General features: G+C 40.1%; 2 protein-coding genes across 3 annotated transcripts in view; one reads left to right on the top strand and one right to left on the bottom strand.

Moving 5' to 3' along the window:
* The window catches only part of tcte1 (t-complex-associated-testis-expressed 1), a 35,990-nt gene extending 17,738 nt beyond the window's left edge, over positions 1 to 18,252 (top strand). Inside the window, exons 7-12 of one of the 2 annotated variants that reach the window (XM_062035107.1) lie at positions 14 to 218; positions 6,620 to 6,790; positions 6,869 to 7,437; positions 10,069 to 10,518; positions 17,611 to 17,764; positions 18,022 to 18,252. In XM_062035107.1, the coding sequence (XP_061891091.1) occupies positions 14 to 218; positions 6,620 to 6,790; positions 6,869 to 7,437; positions 10,069 to 10,518; positions 17,611 to 17,757 (1,542 nt within the window). In that variant the 3' untranslated portion in view covers positions 17,758 to 17,764; positions 18,022 to 18,252. The remainder of the gene's footprint in view (positions 1 to 13; positions 219 to 6,619; positions 6,791 to 6,868; positions 7,438 to 10,068; positions 10,519 to 17,610; positions 17,765 to 18,021) is intronic. The other variant, XM_062035106.1, reaches the window with a different exon arrangement.
* LOC133640747 (uncharacterized) lies at positions 11,511 to 14,896 on the bottom strand. The gene is made up of 2 exons (XM_062034322.1): positions 12,134 to 14,896; positions 11,511 to 12,032 (listed from the first exon to the last, which is right to left on the bottom strand). The coding sequence occupies exon 1, from the start codon at positions 14,775 to 14,777 to the stop codon at positions 12,141 to 12,143; it is 2,637 nt and encodes an 878-aa protein (XP_061890306.1). The 5' UTR covers positions 14,778 to 14,896; the 3' UTR covers positions 11,511 to 12,032; positions 12,134 to 12,140.
* Positions 18,253 to 19,748: the final 1,496 nt, after the last annotated feature.

Below are 19,748 nucleotides of genomic sequence, written 5' to 3'. Positions count from 1 at the left end.
TTGGTATTCGCAGGCAGTTATCCTGAACTGTGCTCACAGCTTCTGCTCTCACTGCATCAAGCAGTGGTGCAAGAAGAAAAACGAGTGTCCCATCTGCCGACAAGCCATCAAGTCTCAAACCCGATGTCTGGCGCTGGACAACTGCATCGATAGCATGGTGGAAAACCTGGGCTTGGACTTTAAGGCCAGGCGCAAGATACTTCTCTCTGAGAGGAAAGGTGAGAATTAATCTCTGACCAAGTCTAAAGCCCCACTTACTCATAACACAATGTTCATTTTGATCTATTTAAAGGGGTCATATTATGCAAAATCAACATTTCCTACCTCTTTGCACCTGTTTTTGTGTATTTTGAATCCCTGTAACTCCCGAAAATTTGCATCCAAACCAAAACAATTAAACACCTTTGTCTCTATCTAAACAAGCCGTTTGAAATTTGAGACAATTGTGACGTATTTTGCCTTTGTTGCGTCAGCAGATATAAACGTACGTGGTGCAGGTTTACCCAAAGAGCTTTGCGCAAGTCTGCCATTTTTATTGAGCTTTATAAAGTCCAAAGTTGTAGTCACTAAGTTCCTTCTTTTTCTTTATCCTTTTGTTGTGGGGCAGACTGGCTCATACATGCACATATGTGCTAATATTTTCAGCTGTTGCCATTTCTAATATGAAGTAGCGTACAGTTGTAACATATCTGTCAGTAGACTCCATATAAAAACTACAACATGACCGACGGTAGGACTGAACAATAATCGAATTTTGATTAAGGATTCTCATGATTATAAAAATATTATAATCTGAAAAAAAACGCAACGTGCATGCAAATTCCTAAACTAGTGACGGTGAAACCGAGAGTGAACTTTTGAGTGAAGAAAAGACCATGTCTACTAGAGGTTTAGGATGGCACCAAGGTTGCTACTTTTTCACATTGTGCTATTATGCCTAATCAAAAATCGCTAAACTCAACAAAAAAAGTATGGTATTTCCGTGTTCACATAACCGTGGACGGAATCAAAGAATTGGAATAAAATGGAATCTGCTCTTAAACACAGGATATCTGGGAAATGTACATAATTGTGAGTGAAATTATGTTCTTGTGAGGAAAAGGAACATTTGTTTGGGGAAATAATATGTCCAGAACCTCTCATTCATTTAAAAAAAAAAAAAAATCGATTTTAATTGTTACTCATAAGAATCGCAATTCATTTGATAATCTTTTTTTGTTGTTGACACCCCTACGGTCTATATATACATTTTTTTGGGTCGGAAGAAATTGGAAGTTGCCAAGTAAGGTTGGTTGCGTGAACAAAGGCACTCGTGCTCTGGTAACCTAGCAAAACAGGAAGTGATCACTGAGCAATAGGAGAGACACGCTAACAGCCAATCACGCAACAGTATCAAGGTTAGTCGCGCCATCTTGTTGTCTTGCGGTTGATTCTTTGCATGGAGTGAGAAGAAATTGTCGCTAAAACAGGAAATATCAGTTTCTTGGGATTTTTTTAAACCGACTGCAGTCCTTAGCCACGCTCACCTCTTTTCAACCCTCGTCCGTTCTCTATTCTGGTTTACGGTAGGAACTAAAGTGAAGGACTGTATAAATAAAATAAATGACAAAATATAGCAAATGTGCTACTTTAAAATTATAATAATTTTATCCAATACTATTTAAATAATAATTACTGCATAACATGAGCTCCTTTCCATAATCAAATAATAATGGACCAAAATGTTACACAGCCATTTGCAGAAAATAGTTATTTTCAGGTTTCTGTTTATGTTTTACACTTATTGTTACACTTTATTAAGCATTTCTTACATATTCCTTATTTTTGCACTTTAATTTTAAGAGGTTATTGTTAAGTGTTCAATGTGATTTTAGAATATTAGAACTTTGGCATTCATTAGTGTTTTCTATTGTTGTTATTTCCTTTCCTTTCTGCCTTGATATCTGAGGGGATTATAATCAGAGGAAGGTTAAATTTAAATTAAAGATGTTTACATTTAATATAGTTTTCTCCTGGTCCTTATTTTCAATAGTTCATCAAAAATATTAATAATTATGGATATCGACCGATGTAAAACCGTTACATCGTGATACTTTTCAGCCATAATGCCCAGCCCTACTTTCATGCATAATTCCCCCCGTCATAAAGCATATTTTTAAAAACAATCACATGAAATATTAGATGTGCAACGACGTTTATATTACTATATACACGTTACTATATACAGAATATAAATGTGAACACATTTCTTTCTGTTGGCTTGGCAGCCGCTGACTCAGCTAACAGGATTGTGATCCAAGATGAGGACGGCAGTAGTGAAGACTCAGTGAACGCCAACCGCAGGCCCTCTCAAAGAAGTTAAAGTATTTTTATTCAAACTCCCCTACTTTTCTGCAAAAGACTTTAAGGAGAAATCGTTTTGTTTGTTCCATAACTCCAGGATGTCCCTGGGACCGTTAGAAGTTAGCCTGTATTGTCTTTGTTTTCTAAAAAAAAAAATATATATGAAATTAAAGTTTTTCCTGTGCATATCATCTGTTGAACTCATTATTCTCTAGTCGAAATTGTATTAACAATGTTATTTCTTTTTTTAAGTCACTATCACTAAAGGAATTGTGTTGCCGCCAAGTCACTGCTTGACTGGTCTGGACTTCCAGTTGATGCATTTCATCCACAGTCCTGCGGGTGGCAGCATTTCCTACTTAGTCTTTGGGCTTCCGGCCCGGTTACTATGGAAATAAAAGCGTAAACGGGACGGTGCAGTGCAGGTAAGACCTAGAGTACATTTAGTTTTAGGCTAAAATTTAATTCACTTAAGACCTTTTAAAGTGTATAACAGCTAGCGCTAGCAACTACGTTGCTAACATTAAAGCGAAAGGGTTGCTTTCCTTTAACAAGTGTGTTGGCATGGTAACCAGTTTTAATTAGTCTTTAAACTAAAACTGACGGATATAAATAACGCAAGCTTGTAGTTAAAGCGTTATAAATTAGATGTATTGTCTACTACAACTGGATTGTTGCTGTTGCACTATCCAGTTAACAATGTAAGAAATATATTCATCATTTTTATACTTCCGGTTCAACCAGCTGTTGATGGTGAAAGTGACGGCACCCCATCATAAAGCCTAAATTAGAATTCGAAACGCTTGCATCGATGACGCATTAAGTCTTTTAACAGTACAATCTCATGAAAAAGTAGTTTTTACGTTCCTTACATTTTGTAAGCACTCCGGTTGTAATGTGCTATAAAAACACGAGACTGAAATTAGCTTCCCATACGAATGGTGAGCGATACTGATAGTCGATATCATACTGATACCTTTCGCTTGAACTTTTATAATTGTATTATTTTGTCACGAGTGCAAATTAACGACAAATACCTCAAAGACAACCATTTTGTGTAAATAATCAAAGTTTTGTCCTAATTATGATTAAGACACATGTAGCTCTTTTTAAGTATGCTAGACCACGTTAGTCTAGGTCCAGATTAAAACGTACTCTACCTAAAAGTGCTCAGGACTAGATGATCCCACAGACTGAAGGTTTATACTAAAAAACACAGATTTTTAAAACCTTTGTATTCTATTTGTGAACATGCATTAAAGGCACATTTACACCTTTTTAAGGCATGTAGTTATCATATCATTATCATGTAGTTATTATTATCATTATCATTAGTCCAGGTCTAGATCAACTACCTAAAATTCTCAAATCTGGACTAGATTAAATAATCTATGAAACCAGAACATTCAATAAAACAGTTTATGATTTTTGAAACATGCATTCTATTTGTGCAAATACAATAAAAGGCACATTTAAGCCTTTTTTAGACATATGGTGCACAGTTCAGGTCCAGATTATTTTTTAATTTTAAGGGTTAGATAATTTAGGCCAGGTTTGAGAACTTTAAATACAGAGGTTTTTAATTTGGATTTGGACTACAGTTGTTCCCTCGCCACATTGCTCGTCAAATATTGCGACTTCACAGCATTTGTAGATTTTTTGGGATAATTTATATTTTTAAAGCATATATTACAAATATTTGGTCCTGAATTAAGCATTTATTCAAGAATAAAAAAGGGTAAATAAACTAAAAATAACAATACTACAGTAGTTTTGGCCACTGGAGACAACCAAACCAACCAGAGTCCGTTGTTTGGTATCGTGGCCACTGATTGGCTCAGCCTCAGAAAGCATTATTGTATTGGATTAAAAGAGTGCGAAGGTGACCAAATTGTGTTATTTCATGTCTAAAGGGTTCTCATGATGAAAAAAAACATATTTAGAAGGGCGTAAACAGTTTGTTTTAGCTGTGAACATATTTGATGTATAATTAATTATTCCTACTTTGCAGAAATGTATTTAGCGCAGTTATGTCTGGAACCAATTAGCTATAAACGGGGGATGACTAATGTGCTACTTGCTTAAAAAATTGGTGAATATGTATTTATTATAGTTTAGAGTAGATCAAAGGTTTCACAAATCACAAACTTTGGTGTATCCATTGTTTACCAATAATTATGTTTGATACATTGTTGTATTCTTTGCTAATTTGCACAAGTGATACAATTCTAAAATTACTGTAACAATTTGAGTAAAAGGTGTAAATAGTAATAATAGTATTAGTAATAATTATTCATAATTTAAAAATAAAAAATACAGAAAATATGCTGTGCTCTGCGGTCCACTAGTTGCAGTTGTGTATTTTACGCTTGAAAAGAGTTTGTCCATTCTGAACATTTATGTTCCAACACGAGCATTTGTGAACTGTTGAGATCTTTCTGTGTGGAGTTTGCATGTTCTCCCTGTGACTGCGTGGGTTCCCTCCGGGTACTCCGGCTTCCTCCCACCTCCAGAAACATGCACCTGGGGATAGGTTGATTGGCAACACTAAATTGGCCCTAGTGTGTGAATGTTGTCTGTCTATCTGTGTTGGCCCTGCAATGAGGTGGGGACTTGTCCTGGGTGTACCCCGCCTTCCGCCCAAATGCAGCTGAGATAGGCTCCAGCACCCCCCGCGACCCCAGAAGGGACAAGCGGTAGAAAATGGATGGATGAGATAATATAAATGCATGTAAACCGCGAAGTAAATATTTATATACTACATTACCCAGAAGGCTTAGCGCTGTCTACCGAAACAGCAAGTAGGTCTTGAATTTGCATCCCAAAATCCTGGCGGGACAGTTAATTTGTGTATTTCAAACAACTTGAAATGTGGAATGTGCTTATCGGAATGTTATGTTACAGAGAGACACCACCTACATTGGTGTGTACTTAACCCTCATCCTCAGGAAGATCAAGAAGTTGGTTTCCTCCCAAGTGTGAGTAAAGTATGATACCGTATTCACATTTAATTTTTTTTATTTGTAATTGACTCCTCATTTTGCATGGGGGAGATGAGATAGGCTCCAGCGACCCCGAAGGGAATAAGCGGTAGCAAATGGATGGATGGATGGAAACAATATTTGTTGATTTGTTCATTGTAATTAATTCCAATTTCCAACTATCAAAGGTCTTCAACAGGGGGGTCCGCAGAGATACTGCAGCGGGGCAGATACATTTTTGTTTTGTTTTGTTTTTTTGCATTTCTCCCTGCAATTTTTTCCACAAATGTAAATCTCTTTAAATACACATGAAGTTGAATGAATAAATGATAACATGACTCGTTATATTAATATATTCATGTTAGCATTTAAGATAGCTTTCAAACTAGCAATATGCCACCGCGGGTGTTGTTCCATGTAACCTTAACCTTTATAGCCTGCAGCGCGCTCCTCATAGTCAAAGCTGTTCTTACCCTCACAGTTGTTTCATTTCCACCAATCAAAGCGTTTTACACTGATTTCTTTTAAGCATAACGTATGGAAGAGAGCAATGAATTCAACTTTTAAAAATAGACATTCAACTAAATTTCCTAATTGATTCCTGGATTTTGCTTCCGATTAACTGAATCGTAAACGGTCAATTGCAAATTATGCCAATCTCTAATTACTTAGCATTTACTTTAACTGTCATTCATTTTTTGTCAGCTAGCAATTAGCGCTCTACTTGCCACTCAAGTTGTCAGCAAGCGATTGGCGCCCTACTTGTCAGCAAGTGATTAGCGCACTAGTTGTCAGCTAGTGATTAGTGCCCTGGTTGTCTGCTAGCGATTCACATGCTAGTTAGCAGCAAGTGATTAGCACGCTAGTTGTCAGTGTAACCTGCCAGGTTCAGTTCCTGCATTTTCTGTTCCGCTCATTACTCAAACATGGGCCGTCTGACATGAGTGACGAGTGTGCTAGCTACCGAGCTATGAGCCCGAGCTATCAACTCAGTAACCAGGACTGCTCTTGAGGTTGTCGGGGAGTGAGGTTCACCAACATACACATGACCCAGCCAGCCACACTCGCTGGCCTTTGTTACACTAGCTTGCGATTAATGTGGCAGTTGCCAGCTAGCGATTAGCGCACTCGTTGACAGCTAGCGATTAGAATGCTAGTTGCCAGCTAGCTATTAGTGGCACAATGCTGTACAATACAATCATGATTTCATAAAAGATATATAAGTAGGAGGTCTTCTTGGCCTGGAAAACGTGAAAGACCGCTGCCTCATGGGATTTCCAATTGTTTTGTTTTAGGTCATTTCTCTGGAGTCCTCAATGCAATAATGTCCAGGCACATCGGAAGCACCCTGACTGTGGACAGAAGGAGACTGAGGAGGATCATTGCTGAAAACCCAAATTGGTCCTTGGGCCTAGTTCCCTTTTTATCAAACCTCTGCCTTGAATCTATCGTGAGAAACTATGAGGGTACGTCATTGTTGTTACCCCCTAATCGCATCAGTGCCTTTTGACGCCCTTATGTAAAAGCCTCCATGTGTGCGGCAGGAACCCCCATCTATGCGGAGCTTAGACCCAGCCAGAGAGCCTTCGTGCAGGAGAGACTGTCCACAGATCTGCCACTTCCTGTGACCGCCAACTCCATCGATGATGGCGTCTACTGGAAGCGATGCTGTGAGCAGCGGTGGGAAATTTGCGACGTGTCTCGTTACGGCAACAGCTGGAAGCGCATGTTCTTCGAGAGGCACCTGGAAAACATTATTGAGCAATTCATCCCGGAGACGAGTCACCTCAAGGTGATCACAGACGCCATTCCTCTATGCGAGAGGTACGTGAAGAAGCTGGACATCTCCCAAATGCTGCCGCCCATCAAGGAAGTCAAGCCGGGAAAGCAGGAAGAGGAAATGGACTTGCTGAGTGAAGCGGACTCGGACGCGGCTCTCATGGAACACTTTGACTTCCGTAACCTCCTGAACAAGCTGAGCAACCTGGAGGAGGTCCACTTGACCTACTGGGTCAAACAGTGTGGAATGAACTTTGAATGGAGGATGTTCGAGATGGCGGAACGGGACTGTGAGACTCTCTCCAAGGCTCTTGCATCCTGCAAGGTCTTGAAAGTAAGTATAGGACCTTTTGTGCTAGGGCTGTAAATATTTGGGCATCTCCCAATTCGATCTGATTCTGATTCCTGTAATGACGATTTGATTTAAAATCGATTATTGATTTAAACCAATTCGCTCAATATATCAAAAGAGTAATGTGGGTGGATGGTTAAAAAGTCGGATTTGGGTTTAAAATTGGCGCACAATTTTGAGAATTTAGGGCACTGTCAATGTGTCCATTCATTTGAATGTGAATTTCTTGGAAATTTTGGGAAAAACGGGAATTTTTGAAATGATTGAGTGTCCTAGATGATAAGAATGGGTTGGTGTCGGAATTTTGGGAATTGGTTGGCAAAAAGGTGATGTAAGAGTTTGAATTGAAAATGGGTATTTTGGAATTCCTGGAATTTTGGGAAAACCTGGAATTTGTACGGGAAAAAAAGGATCTTTTGTACTCCCAATTGAGAGGAATGTTTTGAAGGTGGAATTTCCAGGAAGAGGGCTTTGGAAAACCCCGAATTCTAGGAATTCCTGGGATTTTTTTATATCTTGGAAAAGGGTAGTTTGATTGTCCAAAGTGAGTGGGGTGTGTGGATGGCAGAACGGTTTGAATTGAGTGAGAAATGTGGGAATTGTGCATGTTTGAAAATTGGCCTATTCATTTTTTTTATGGGAAAAAAGTCCCTGAAAACCGGGAATTCTGGGTAATCTGGGATCTTTTGTTTTATTGTTTTGATACACGAACAGTTCCAGTCGGATTAGAACTGTGGTCTGTGGAGCATGCCAATTTTTTGTGATGCAATAATAATAATTAGAGTGTTTTTGGTGTAGAATTTTAAATGTGTGAAATGCTTGGCCAATCACACAATAAAAAATAAATACAATTTTGTATTAATCGATTTTTGAACATTTTGAATCGACTTAAAATCGAGATGACTAAGAATCGCGTTTTGAATGTAAATGTTTTTTTTTATTATTGTTGTCAGGTTCAAACACTGATGACATCTATTAAACAGGACAAGAAGCAAAGAATCAAACAAAGACAGAATTCAATTTGGCTCAGTGAGGAGAAACGTGTTCATCTGTACCCGTGTACATCTGTACCTGTGTACATCTGTACCCTTGTACAGTGTCATTACGCTCTGGCCAAAGATTGTATGCCACCTCTTTTATTTGGACTTTCCCTGATTACATGGCAAGAGCTGTCTCTAAGGGACGTGGGTCGTAAACAGCCATCGCCGTTGATTACAACAGTTCAAAGAAAAGGTCGTAAAACAGTTCACAGAAAAGGTCGTAAAACAGTTCAAACAAGCGGTGCCTGGAGGGGGTCAGGCCCTGCTTCCGCTCCGCTTTGTAGTTTTTGGGTCAGACAATATCTTTCTGTTGATTACAATACATGAAAGAAACAGAACACCTTCATGTTGCCTCCCATCCTACACAGTGGAGTTTTACAAGCCTTTTGCTTGGTAGGATTAAAGACCACTTTTGTCTGCTCGCCGGGAACTCATTGAAACAAACTTTTGTGATAACTTAGATACAATTATTCTAACAATTGTACACCCCTATACTTTATCAGAGATGGGTAGAGCAGCCAAATCTTGTAGTCAAGTCAGAGTACCGTTACTTGAGAGTAAAAGTAAAATGTAACCATCCAAATAAGTAGTTCAGTATGTGTAGTTAAGTAGTGACTGAAAAAACTACTCAAGTACTTAGTAACTGGTGTGTAGCTTAAACAGGGCTTATGCTGGCTCAGATGGTAGAGCCTGCAACTTGAGGTTTCCTATTTATTGCGGTTGTGACCATGGGCAAGACACTTCACCTACCTTGCCCCCAGTGCTGCTTACACTGGTATTTAATTGTTTGGTGGCAGTCGGAGGGGGGCTGTAGGCACGAATTGGCAGTCAGGTTTTTCCGCAAGTCTACTGGCTAGCCTTCGCATGTAGCCTTCCACCGTCAATGTGTGAATGTGGAGTGAATGAATGATGGGTTCTCAGGTCTGTCTGTAAATCCCTTTGAGTATTTAGAGCGCTATATAAATCCATTATTATTATTATACATTTAATGGTACTTGCACTACAACCATAGTTTGTGTGTGTGTGAGAGACAGATATAGTTTTATTCAATTCAATGAAAATCCTCCACTTTCTTTGCAACACTCCATTTCTTAGAAAACAAAGTCATGTTGCTCCCTAGCTACAATATGAGCTAATGCTAGCGAGTAAGAGCAGATGTTTAGAGTGGATCTTACGGGGTTCGCTGTGACATTCGCCACGCCAACTAAAAAGTTTTTTAAAAAAGTTAAAGTACCACTGATAGTCACACACACACACTAGGTGTGGTGAAATTACCGTCTGCATTTGACCCATCCGCTTGTTCCAACCCCTGGGAGGTGAGGGGAGCAGTGAGCAGCAGCGGTGGCTGCTCTCCGGAATCATTTTGGGGATTTAACACCCAATTCCAACCCTTGATGCTGAGTGCCAAGCAGGCAGGTAATGAGCCCCATTTTTATAGTCTTTGGTATGACTCGGTGCGGATGCTTGTGACTCAAATTTGTGCTTACAACTTAAAAGCATAACACTTAGTTGAGTAACAAAACACTCTTAAGTTTAGGTACCGCTCTTCTTATCTTATGTGATGTTTGTCCAGGTGGTACGACTCTATGAAAGTCACATCGATGATAGCAAATGCAAGATGCTGGCCAACACCCTAGTCAACCACCCCTCCCTAACGGAGCTCAACCTTTCGCACAACATCATCGGGGACAAGGGGGCCAAGGCGGTCAGCAAGCTGCTCCAAAGCAGCAAGCTGGAGGTCCTGAACATGAGCGACAACGTCATTCGAGACGCGGGAGCCAACGCCATCGCAGACGCCCTGGCTAATAACTGCCCGTTGTTGTCCCTCAACCTGCGCATCAACCGCATAAGCGACGAGGGCGGGCAGGCCATCGCCGTTGCCTTACTGAGAAACAAGACCCTGCACCACCTGCACCTGGGAGCCAACCTGGTGACCGGTCCTACCGCCATCAGACTGTCAGAGGTGCTGGCTAAAAATCAAACCCTGAAGAGCATCAACCTCTCCTGCAACAAACTGGGTGTGGTGAGTAGATCATCAATCACACGTCTGTCATATTCTGCATTACTTTTAGGATACTTTCACAACAAAAACACACTTTTAACACACTAAGGGTCTTTTTAACAGGCAACAATGCCAAAATTCTAGATATACTTCTTGGTATAGTCTTGATACTTAATAATGAATTATGATTAATTGATTATTGTGTATAATACCAACATTTTACTACTGATGCCTTACATTACTGTTACTAAAAAAAGTGAAACTGATGTTCAGTTAGGGCCAGAGTGGCTTTTACTTTGGAGTAATATGACTAAAGGACTATAAAAGTAAGAAAGTCCGTAAGAGTAAGTATTCAGTGAAACAAATTACCCAAGTACTGAGTAATTTCTAAGTTATTTAGTAGTTTTTTCAATGGTACTTGCGTGTGTGTGTTTGTTTTGTTTTTCTATCCTTGTGGGACCCAAAACATGACATTTTAATCACGTAGTGAGGGCCAGTTCGACCCCTGGGGTGCAAAGCAATGAAATCAATAGAAAAAGGCCTCCTAATGGGCCATATGCATTTTCTTTAAATGGGCCCCTGAATGTCAATGTTCATGACCTTGGTGTGTGAAGTGTGTCAAACGTGTGGACTGCATTGTGTGTATTGGTTCCTACAAGGAAATTCCTGACGGGTGTGTGTGCGTTAAACAGAGACAGTACTACAAAACATACTTTAAAAGATGCACCTTTTACAGTCACTTATGACCTTATAACAGGGCTAATGTTAGCATATGCGCTGCTAAAACAAATAAGACATCTAAGACTTACTGCAACCTGTTTTCTGGAGGTGGAAGTGGAATTCTTGTAGGCTGGAATGTGAACATTTCTACTGACACACATGACAGTGCATCTATTAGGTTTTTTTGACGGAAAAGATGACCTTACAGTGTGTAGTTTGAGTCAGTCATCTGACTGCCAGGCTCCGTTTGATTGGTGAAATGGATAGTCTGGTGGCTTAGTGACATTACCGTTACGGAGCGGATAAAAGCGCCAAATTTTTTATGGGCCTTCTTTATGACCTACTGAAGGATTTTAGAAGGGTACTCAAACTTAAATATTGAAAATACCTTTATAGTGCACATAAGTTATTTTGATCAATAACTGCAAAAAACGCCTATACTAAAAAAGGACTAATTCTTGTCATGTGTCCTCCTGCTGCTAGTTTTTACATCATACTTGCACAGGGTGTCTACAGGTAGTGTCTTCACATCCCAGAACAGCCAGAATGCCAATATTTGATTCCATTATGAACCATTTGGCTTTCAAATAAGGCCTCATTATGGACGGAAATAGCAAAAAGTATCATTTTCAGATGATGATTCAAGACCCAGCACATGAAGTATTATCCATAAAACCTTTAATGCAATTATAATGTTAGAACTCTGATTGAGGCCAAAAATAAATTAAAGGGGCAAGTCAGCTGGTGCACATGATCAGCATGGGGGCTGAGGACCAATGGCCTGGATGACTCTTCTTACTACACTATGAAGTAATCTGCACGTGAAACAGGCAAGAAAACAATTGTTGTCACAATTTAAACAAATTGACATGCATCATAATGTGGAAACTTGGTGTATTGGTGTGCATAACTGTACCTGGTGTCTATTTGCAGCAGTTGCATTTGCAAAGTGGAGAACAGTCAATATTAGCATTGCTGCATTTACAGCTGGAACAGTCACCTTTACATGAGCATTTTATCAGCTCTCTGCAGGCAATGGAGACCTCGGGAATGGTTATCCAAACTGGAACCCATGACCCTGTTTCGTCCTTGGTCCATCCAAAGTCCTTTGGAGAAGGAATCACTTGCTGTGTGTCTGTGCTGGTTGCCCAGATTCCTGCCTGAATCACAGCCCGTTTTACATGCTGGAGTAGGGCATCCTGCGTGGGAGGTAATCTCTCCATCGGCCGACTGTCTTGACAGAAGAGTTCCTTCCTTGTTTGACTGATGGAGTTCAAAGGACTGGATCTGTTGTACAGGATCACAGTCAGCCTCTCAAGTGTCTGGAAATGCTCAGAGTCAACTTTTAGTTCCTGGAATGGATGCTTTGCCAGATACATAAATGTTTCTGTAGCAGCATCATAGGCTTGCCAGGCCCTCCAAGCTGACTTCTTGCCTTTTCCGTTAAATGCAGATGTTGTGTCACAACCTGAATATGCGTGGAACATAAGCAGACCTTGTGATTTGGGTTCCCCCAGGCTTTTGCAGATGTGGTTTATGTGGTAATATCTGAACCTTTTTCCCATGCCAAAAGCCACCCAGATGTCAGTCAATGGTTGAAGCACCACCAAATCATAAAATAAACCAGCAAGGATCACGATGACATCAGTGTCCACAGTTCGCACAAGAACTGTCTTTGCTCCCTCCTTCAATGCGCATTGTAGATGGACCACTATCCTTGTGTCTGCCTCCTCATGGTTGCAACAGTCCATCATGCTAGTGGAACCAAAAGCTTGTCCTGACACCGCTTGCCCCGATGTGACATACACAGCTTTGGTTGGTGGCCAGCTGAACTCTTGGATCTTGGATGTCAAGAAATCAAACAACTCCTTCTTGTTGATTGGGTCGCGAAGAAAGTCCATCCAGTTGCCTGGCAACTTTGTCGGGCCTGACACTTTCCTGCGAACACCACGTCCTCTTTTTTCTCGGGTGGACTCCTTCAAGCTGTCAGGGATGTACGTGTCCCATACAACATCCAATCGTTTTGCATCCTGCAGCTGCTTCTGCAGGTAGGGGATGAAAACCTCATTTGCATAAGCATCAAACGTGCTCACTCTAATAGTGGGCAGGCAGTGGACAATTACTGCCCCATCTAGGACTTTGAAGTCATAGGTTGAGGGTGGCTCTGATTGTGCTGGCTGCTCAAGACATTGTAGCAGGTCTGATTTGGTGCCTGTCAGATGAAGTTTTCCAAAGTCTGAGAGAGATGGAGGGAAGGACTGCACCTCATGTGTAAAGAATTCATCCAAATTACTCTCACGGCTCTGCATAGCTACATATAGCTGGCCAAAGAGTGCCACGTTGTTCTGAAGCACTTTAATCTTTTTCCCATCTTTAGACATTGTCTTGCGTCTAGGTTGCCTGAAGACTGCCAAGGAATTCCTTTTAATCGGATCATGGATAGATTGTGTGCGTTCATCAAGCACCTTCTTGACAAACTCCTGATATTGTCTCTTCCCTGTGTCCTCCAGGATGAGCATGGTATTTGCGACTAATTTATCTGCGCAGTTGCGACTATCAAGAGTCACAAGTTCCTCGAAGACATCCAGGAAAGGGTTTCCCATACGCCTTATGGTATCTGACAGACTGTTGACCTGTCTCTGGAATGTCTTCTGTGTGCCAAGACCCTGCTCATGGTGCTGGAAGCTCTCTTTGTCATCTTGGAGATATTCCTCTTCAAATTCCTTTATCAATCTTGCCATTTCTGGGCCTGTGAGCATCCATCTTCTGAAGGCAGTTGGATTTTCTGTGAGGCCAACCGCACCACCTGAACCTTTCACATTCTTGTTCTCTTGTTCATGAGCTTGGTCCAGTGGGATTGCAGAAAACCTGTTAGATGTCTTTGAAAGAACCCAGTGAGAATTCTTCTCAAACTCGTCCTTGATAGAGTCGGGCAAAGACTTCATGTCCCTGATATGGACAGGCAACCATCTTGAATAGTTCACATGGTCCAAGGCAAAGAATAGAGGGGCCAGTTCTTCAAGCACTTCTACATACAGTAGGAAATTCTGCTCTCTGTGTGCCCTTATGAAGATGAGAATGAGGGTTTCATATCTCATGATCAGATCCCAGAACATGAACGTCGGACTCTTCTTCAGCATGTTGTTTCTCCAAGCCATGAAGGACTCTTCATCTTTGGGGCCTGCACTAACCCTGAAAGCCTCCTGTTGTAGATTGTGCAGTGTCAAGACAGTGACCTGGTGTGCATGCCTGGTTCGTGTTAGGTGTGCTGCTTTCAGAAACGACTCAGCCATGCCACTTGATGCCACTTCTGCTTCAATCAGTGCTGTCGTCCAACCAGAGCCCTCTAGGAGATCGCCAAGTGTATTCCAGAGAGCCATCTCTGTGTGTAATCCTCCCAGCATAACTACATGAACTCTTTCACCATGGGTGTTCGGCCATTTCCATTGTACAAGCTTAGCCAGAGCAAACAGAGGCTGATCAAATGCAGTGACAGGGATCTGTCCTGGATTGAGAAATTGAACAGCCTGTCTCTGAACATCCATGCCATGCTTAATCATGGCTGCTGTGGCAGATTTCTCATAGAACAGAGGAAGGAGTGCACATCTTGCTGGGGGGTCTTCCACTGAAGGTTGATTGGAAGCATGATAGGCAGCCCATGCAATTGCATCTTCAGAAGTCAATTCTTTCTTCTCTAGAAGTGGCAGTGCTTGTTTGAATTGCTGTTACCTGGATTGTGTACACTTCTCTTTGATTGCAGTGCTGTGGTTATGATCATGCAGTTTCACATTGAATCTCCACTGACTGTCACACAAATAATGGAACCAGTTAACAAAGTTAAAATATCATTAGGCTACATTAGAACTAATTTATTATAAATTACCGTTATGGTGGGTGTAAAAAACAGTTGGGTTTTCAAGATGTCACTAGTTTACATCATCTATCTTAACCTTGGTTGCAGCAAAAAAACATGTGCTGATAACATTAGATGTCTAAAATAGGTAGCCTAGCTAATCTTTTTAACTTTCCTTATGCTTTGTTAAGCAACATACAGCTCATTCTCAAAGCATTATTATTGTTATATTTACCTGATGAACACCTGCTTGATTGCAGCTCTGTGTGATGCTGAACTGCACAGTGATCATGTGATCATGTGATCAGGCTGGAACTTATTGTGATCATGCAGGCTAGTTTATATATCGCCATCTGGTGTTGTGAATGTATATTGAAACAGTAGTTGCGATTATGAACAACTTCATGATTAATTCTAATTACAAAATGAATAGAGAATGTCTTTACCCACACTACATGCAGAACATGACATTTTTTCAGCTTTTTTCTTAATTCCGCCTATACTGTACAGGACTTTATGGAGGATGTACCTGTACCAGGTGCCTTGGTAATGCATTTTAGACATCATTTTGAATGTTTATCCATCACTGGACCCAATTAAAAGCAAATTTACCTTCCTAAGTGGAAAAAAACAACAATTTATCAGCAATATACCTTTTATGACTCCGGAATAACATTTTTTAAACAATTTTGTGCACTATATGGGTATTTTCAATATTTAAGTTTGAGTACCCTTCTAAAATCCTTCAGTAGGTCATAAAGAAGGCCTGTAAAAAAATTGGCGCTTTTATCCGCTCCGTAACGGTACGCCTAAAAATGTGCGCTAACCCACCGCACTAGGAGTCACTAGTGCTCATGTTGGATTGGTGAAACACACTAATGTTTCAGTGCCCGCTGAAAGAAGTCTCTTTAAGGAGCCAAATGAATATGTCTTTGCAAGCAGTAATCAATACATTAATACAATACATCGCTTTAATTAAGTGACTTGTTTTTATTATGTGCATGGATTGTGATACACATGTTCTGCAGACTCATGCAGCCCAACGTTTTGTGTTGAGTTAAGTTGAGTTTATTTGGAACATGCATGCATACAACATGATAACAATGATCACAATTTCCAGTTTCTCTTTTCAACATGTTTGAAAAGGAGTAGGAAGAAGCAGAGCTTATTTAATCCTACCCCTTTTGTTTTACATAGCAGTTGCTAACACTTTTGTTCACTTCCTGTTCTCAATTTATTCACACTATACTCCATAAGTAATAATATTACAAAATAAATAATAATTATAAATAAGATAAATAAGATTATCAATAAATTCAGAATGTTTATCATGGTTCTTCTTCTTTGTACTTTGTAAACACTTTAAGTATGAAGCGTTTCTTGAATTGGATCATATTAGTACATTGTTGGATTTCTTTGCTTAATCCATTCCATAATTTAATTCCACATGCTGATATACTAAAGGTCTATGCATGTGCATACAAATGTTTTAAATTACATTTTTCAAAATGACGAATAGATTTAGAATGGGAATACTAAGAATCGCGGTTCAAATGTGAATCGACTTTTTGAGCACATACCCATAATAACTATATCACTGTGATAGAGGAATTTTCCGCGGAGTACGACTCATCTTTCCATCCATTTTCTACCGCTTGTCCCTTTTGGGGTCGCGGGGGGTGCTGGAGCCTATCAGCTACATTCGGGCGGAAGGCAGGGTACACCCTGGACAAGTCGCCACCTCATCACAGGGCCAACAGAGTATGACTCATTAATTACAAATTAAATATTTTCATAGGTAAAGCATAAAAAACCTGTTTACGACCTACCAAATACATAAAGACATGCATAAAACACTCTTTCATTACCTTTACACTCGTTTAATCCAATATAGTAATGCTGCCTGAGGCTGAGCCAATCAGTGGCCACAATACTAAACCGTGCATTATGATTGGTTTGGTCTCAATAATACTGTTTAGTTTATTTAGCCCTTTTTTATGTTTGAAAATTCCCTAATTTAAGACCAAAGCATTGTGGAATATTTGCTTTAAGAAAATAAAAAATATATCCCCAAAAACATAGTGATTTGGATTTGATATAATATTTATTATATGTCATAATAGTTCACTTGATATATTTAATATAATATTTTCGTTATTTGAAGTGCAATGTGGCGGGGGCTGACTGTACATAATAAATATAAATATCTGCCATTCAATCACTTCTTTTGCTAGGAATTTTTTGCACATTTTTACACAGACAGTATAGTTGAGTCAAATTCAATCCTGTTTTTTAAAATTAGCCCAGGGCCATTTTGCAAAAAAATAAATAAATAAAATAAAATTGAAAAAAAAAGGCACAGCAAGTGTCAACAAAAGCCAGTCCGCCCATCTTTCATTTCCCTCTTTGGAAGCACGGTGCAACATTTTCTTCCCACTTTTTTTTGTCACTATCAAGGCTTGTTGTCCCAGCAGTGGCAAAAATGCTCTTTAGGGTAAGAATCACATTTGTGAAACTGCATTTGTTGCATGTGTGTGCAGGATGGAGGAAAAGCTCTGGAGGAGGCCATTTCTCAAAATAGCTGCTTAACACAATGTGATGTCCGACTGACGGAGGTCGACGAGCAGAGCGCCTCCGTTATCAACCAGGTGGTTCGGACCAATGAGAGATTGGAACGACAGAAATAAGCACAAGGTACACTAGATGTATACCTCAATTTGTTCTCTGAATGCTGCTTGCTCTGCTTACAGTTGCACATATTCTAATGGTTATAGTTTATTTAGTAGGTAATGGGTCATAAGCTATTTAAGTAGTATAAAATGACAACAATAAGAGTCTAGTTGCCTTGATTGATTACCTGGATGACTGAGAATGCACAAAGACGTATAAAAGTACTCTTTGAATGGACGTTATTTACAAAATTAGCTTCATCTCTGTTTTCTACACTGCAGGAGCCAAATCACCTGCCTGACAGTCTTCAGAGTACACAACATCAAAACACAGCGGAAGAGACTCTTGACCGCAAAGATCAGATGGCATTATTGTGGTACAGTGTTATATGAAGTGTTTTATCAGTCTTTTGTAAAAACGTTTGGTCTAGCTTTTTGCATGCAAGTGAATAAGTGTACGGCTGTGCAATGATGTGTGGAACGTCACAAGACTATTGATATTGTGTCTTGTTGTAAAAAAAAATAAAAATGCAACTGTACAATTTACAATTTTCTTTTCTTTTGTCTTTGAAAGCTCCCCTTTAGTAGGTCTAATGTTCTTATTTCGACATTGGGTTAAGCACCCAGGCTATAAGAAAAAACAAAAAAGGTAGGATAACATATTATTTTCATCAAATTGTAGCATGTGCATAATTACACTGACCTGCAACATGCAGTGACACCAATGCTGATAAAGGTTTTTATTTTTATGCAGTCTAATATCGATCGAGTTTGCAGGTGTACCTAATGTTGTGACCGGGTGAATCTATATAATGTTTATGAAGTTTTTTTTCAAAGGTGTCTGGAAAAAAAATTAGCGGTGACAATTCCAGGACATTTATTTAAACAGTGTACATTTTCAAAAGACAAATTATGAATCTTTCGGGGATGGAGATGCGTGATTTAATTTGCATTTCTTGGAACGCCTCCGGAATCACATGCCCGAGTCGAGCATTTTAGACTTGTATTCATCCCACAATGTGGAAATTACATTATTGCAGTGCAGGTTTTCACAGACAGTAACAAAAGAAAAACGTAATGAAAAACTAATAATTAGTAATAAATACTACATAAAATTGTGCACTAATATGTTGAGATAAAAGATAGAATTTGAAAAAAAAGACACTAACATCCGTATAATAAAAAAGATCACAGTAATCACATAAGTGAGTTGTAAAGTCTTATGATAGTGGGTAGAAAGGACTTTCTTGCACAGTGGGTGTGACAGTCAAATGCTGAAGGAGCTGTTCAGGGTCTCCACAGGTGCCGTGCATGGGGTGAGAGGGATTGGAAATTATGGATGTCAACTTGGTCAGCATTCTTCTGTCTCCTCAGTGTTGTCTAGTGGGCAGCCTAGGATGGAGTCAGCTCTCTAAATCAGTTTATTAAGTCTGTTCCTTTCTCTGACCGTGCAGAGACGACGGCATAAAACATTGCAGAAGCCACCCCAGTGTCGTAAAAGGTGCGCAGCAGTGACCCGCACACCCCGAGGGACTACACAGTGTTTAAATTGTGAGTCCAGTCCAGTTTGTTGTTGAGGTGACCACCCAGCTGTTTAAATGAGGCCACTATTTCTTTATCTGATCCTTAGATGTTCACCGGTGTGGGTGATGGAGCTGATCACCGGAAGTCAATCACAGGCTCTTTTGTCTTACTGGTATCCAAGTGCAGGTGATTAAGCCTGAGATGACTTCTCTGTGTTCCTGCTAGGTCCCATCAGACACACATCCCACCAATGCGGCGTCATCTGAGAACTCCTGCAGATGGCAGCAGTCGGAGTCATGCCTGAAGTCTGAGGTATAGAGCGTGAACAGGTAAGTTGAGCGCACCGTCCCTTGGGGAACCCCCTGTGTTGCAAACTACCACGTCGGAAGAACAATCACAGCCTCATGTACTGCGGCCTGTTGATGAGGTAGTTCATGATCCATGCAGCAGTGGGTGTTGAAAGCCCTGGAGAAGTCAAATAACAT

This window comes from Entelurus aequoreus, linkage group LG23 (genome assembly GCF_033978785.1).
Source record: "Entelurus aequoreus isolate RoL-2023_Sb linkage group LG23, RoL_Eaeq_v1.1, whole genome shotgun sequence".
In the NCBI taxonomy this organism is placed as follows: domain Eukaryota; kingdom Metazoa; phylum Chordata; class Actinopteri; order Syngnathiformes; family Syngnathidae; genus Entelurus; species Entelurus aequoreus.
Note: the sequence above shows the minus strand (reverse complement) of the source record. Positions and strands in the feature narration are given on the sequence as shown.

What these genes read in the sequence shown, in the direction of transcription:
- LOC133640747 (XM_062034322.1), bottom strand. Translation starts at nt 14,777, where the DNA reads ATGATTAAGCATGGCATGGATGTTCAGAGACAGGCTGTTCAATTTCTC.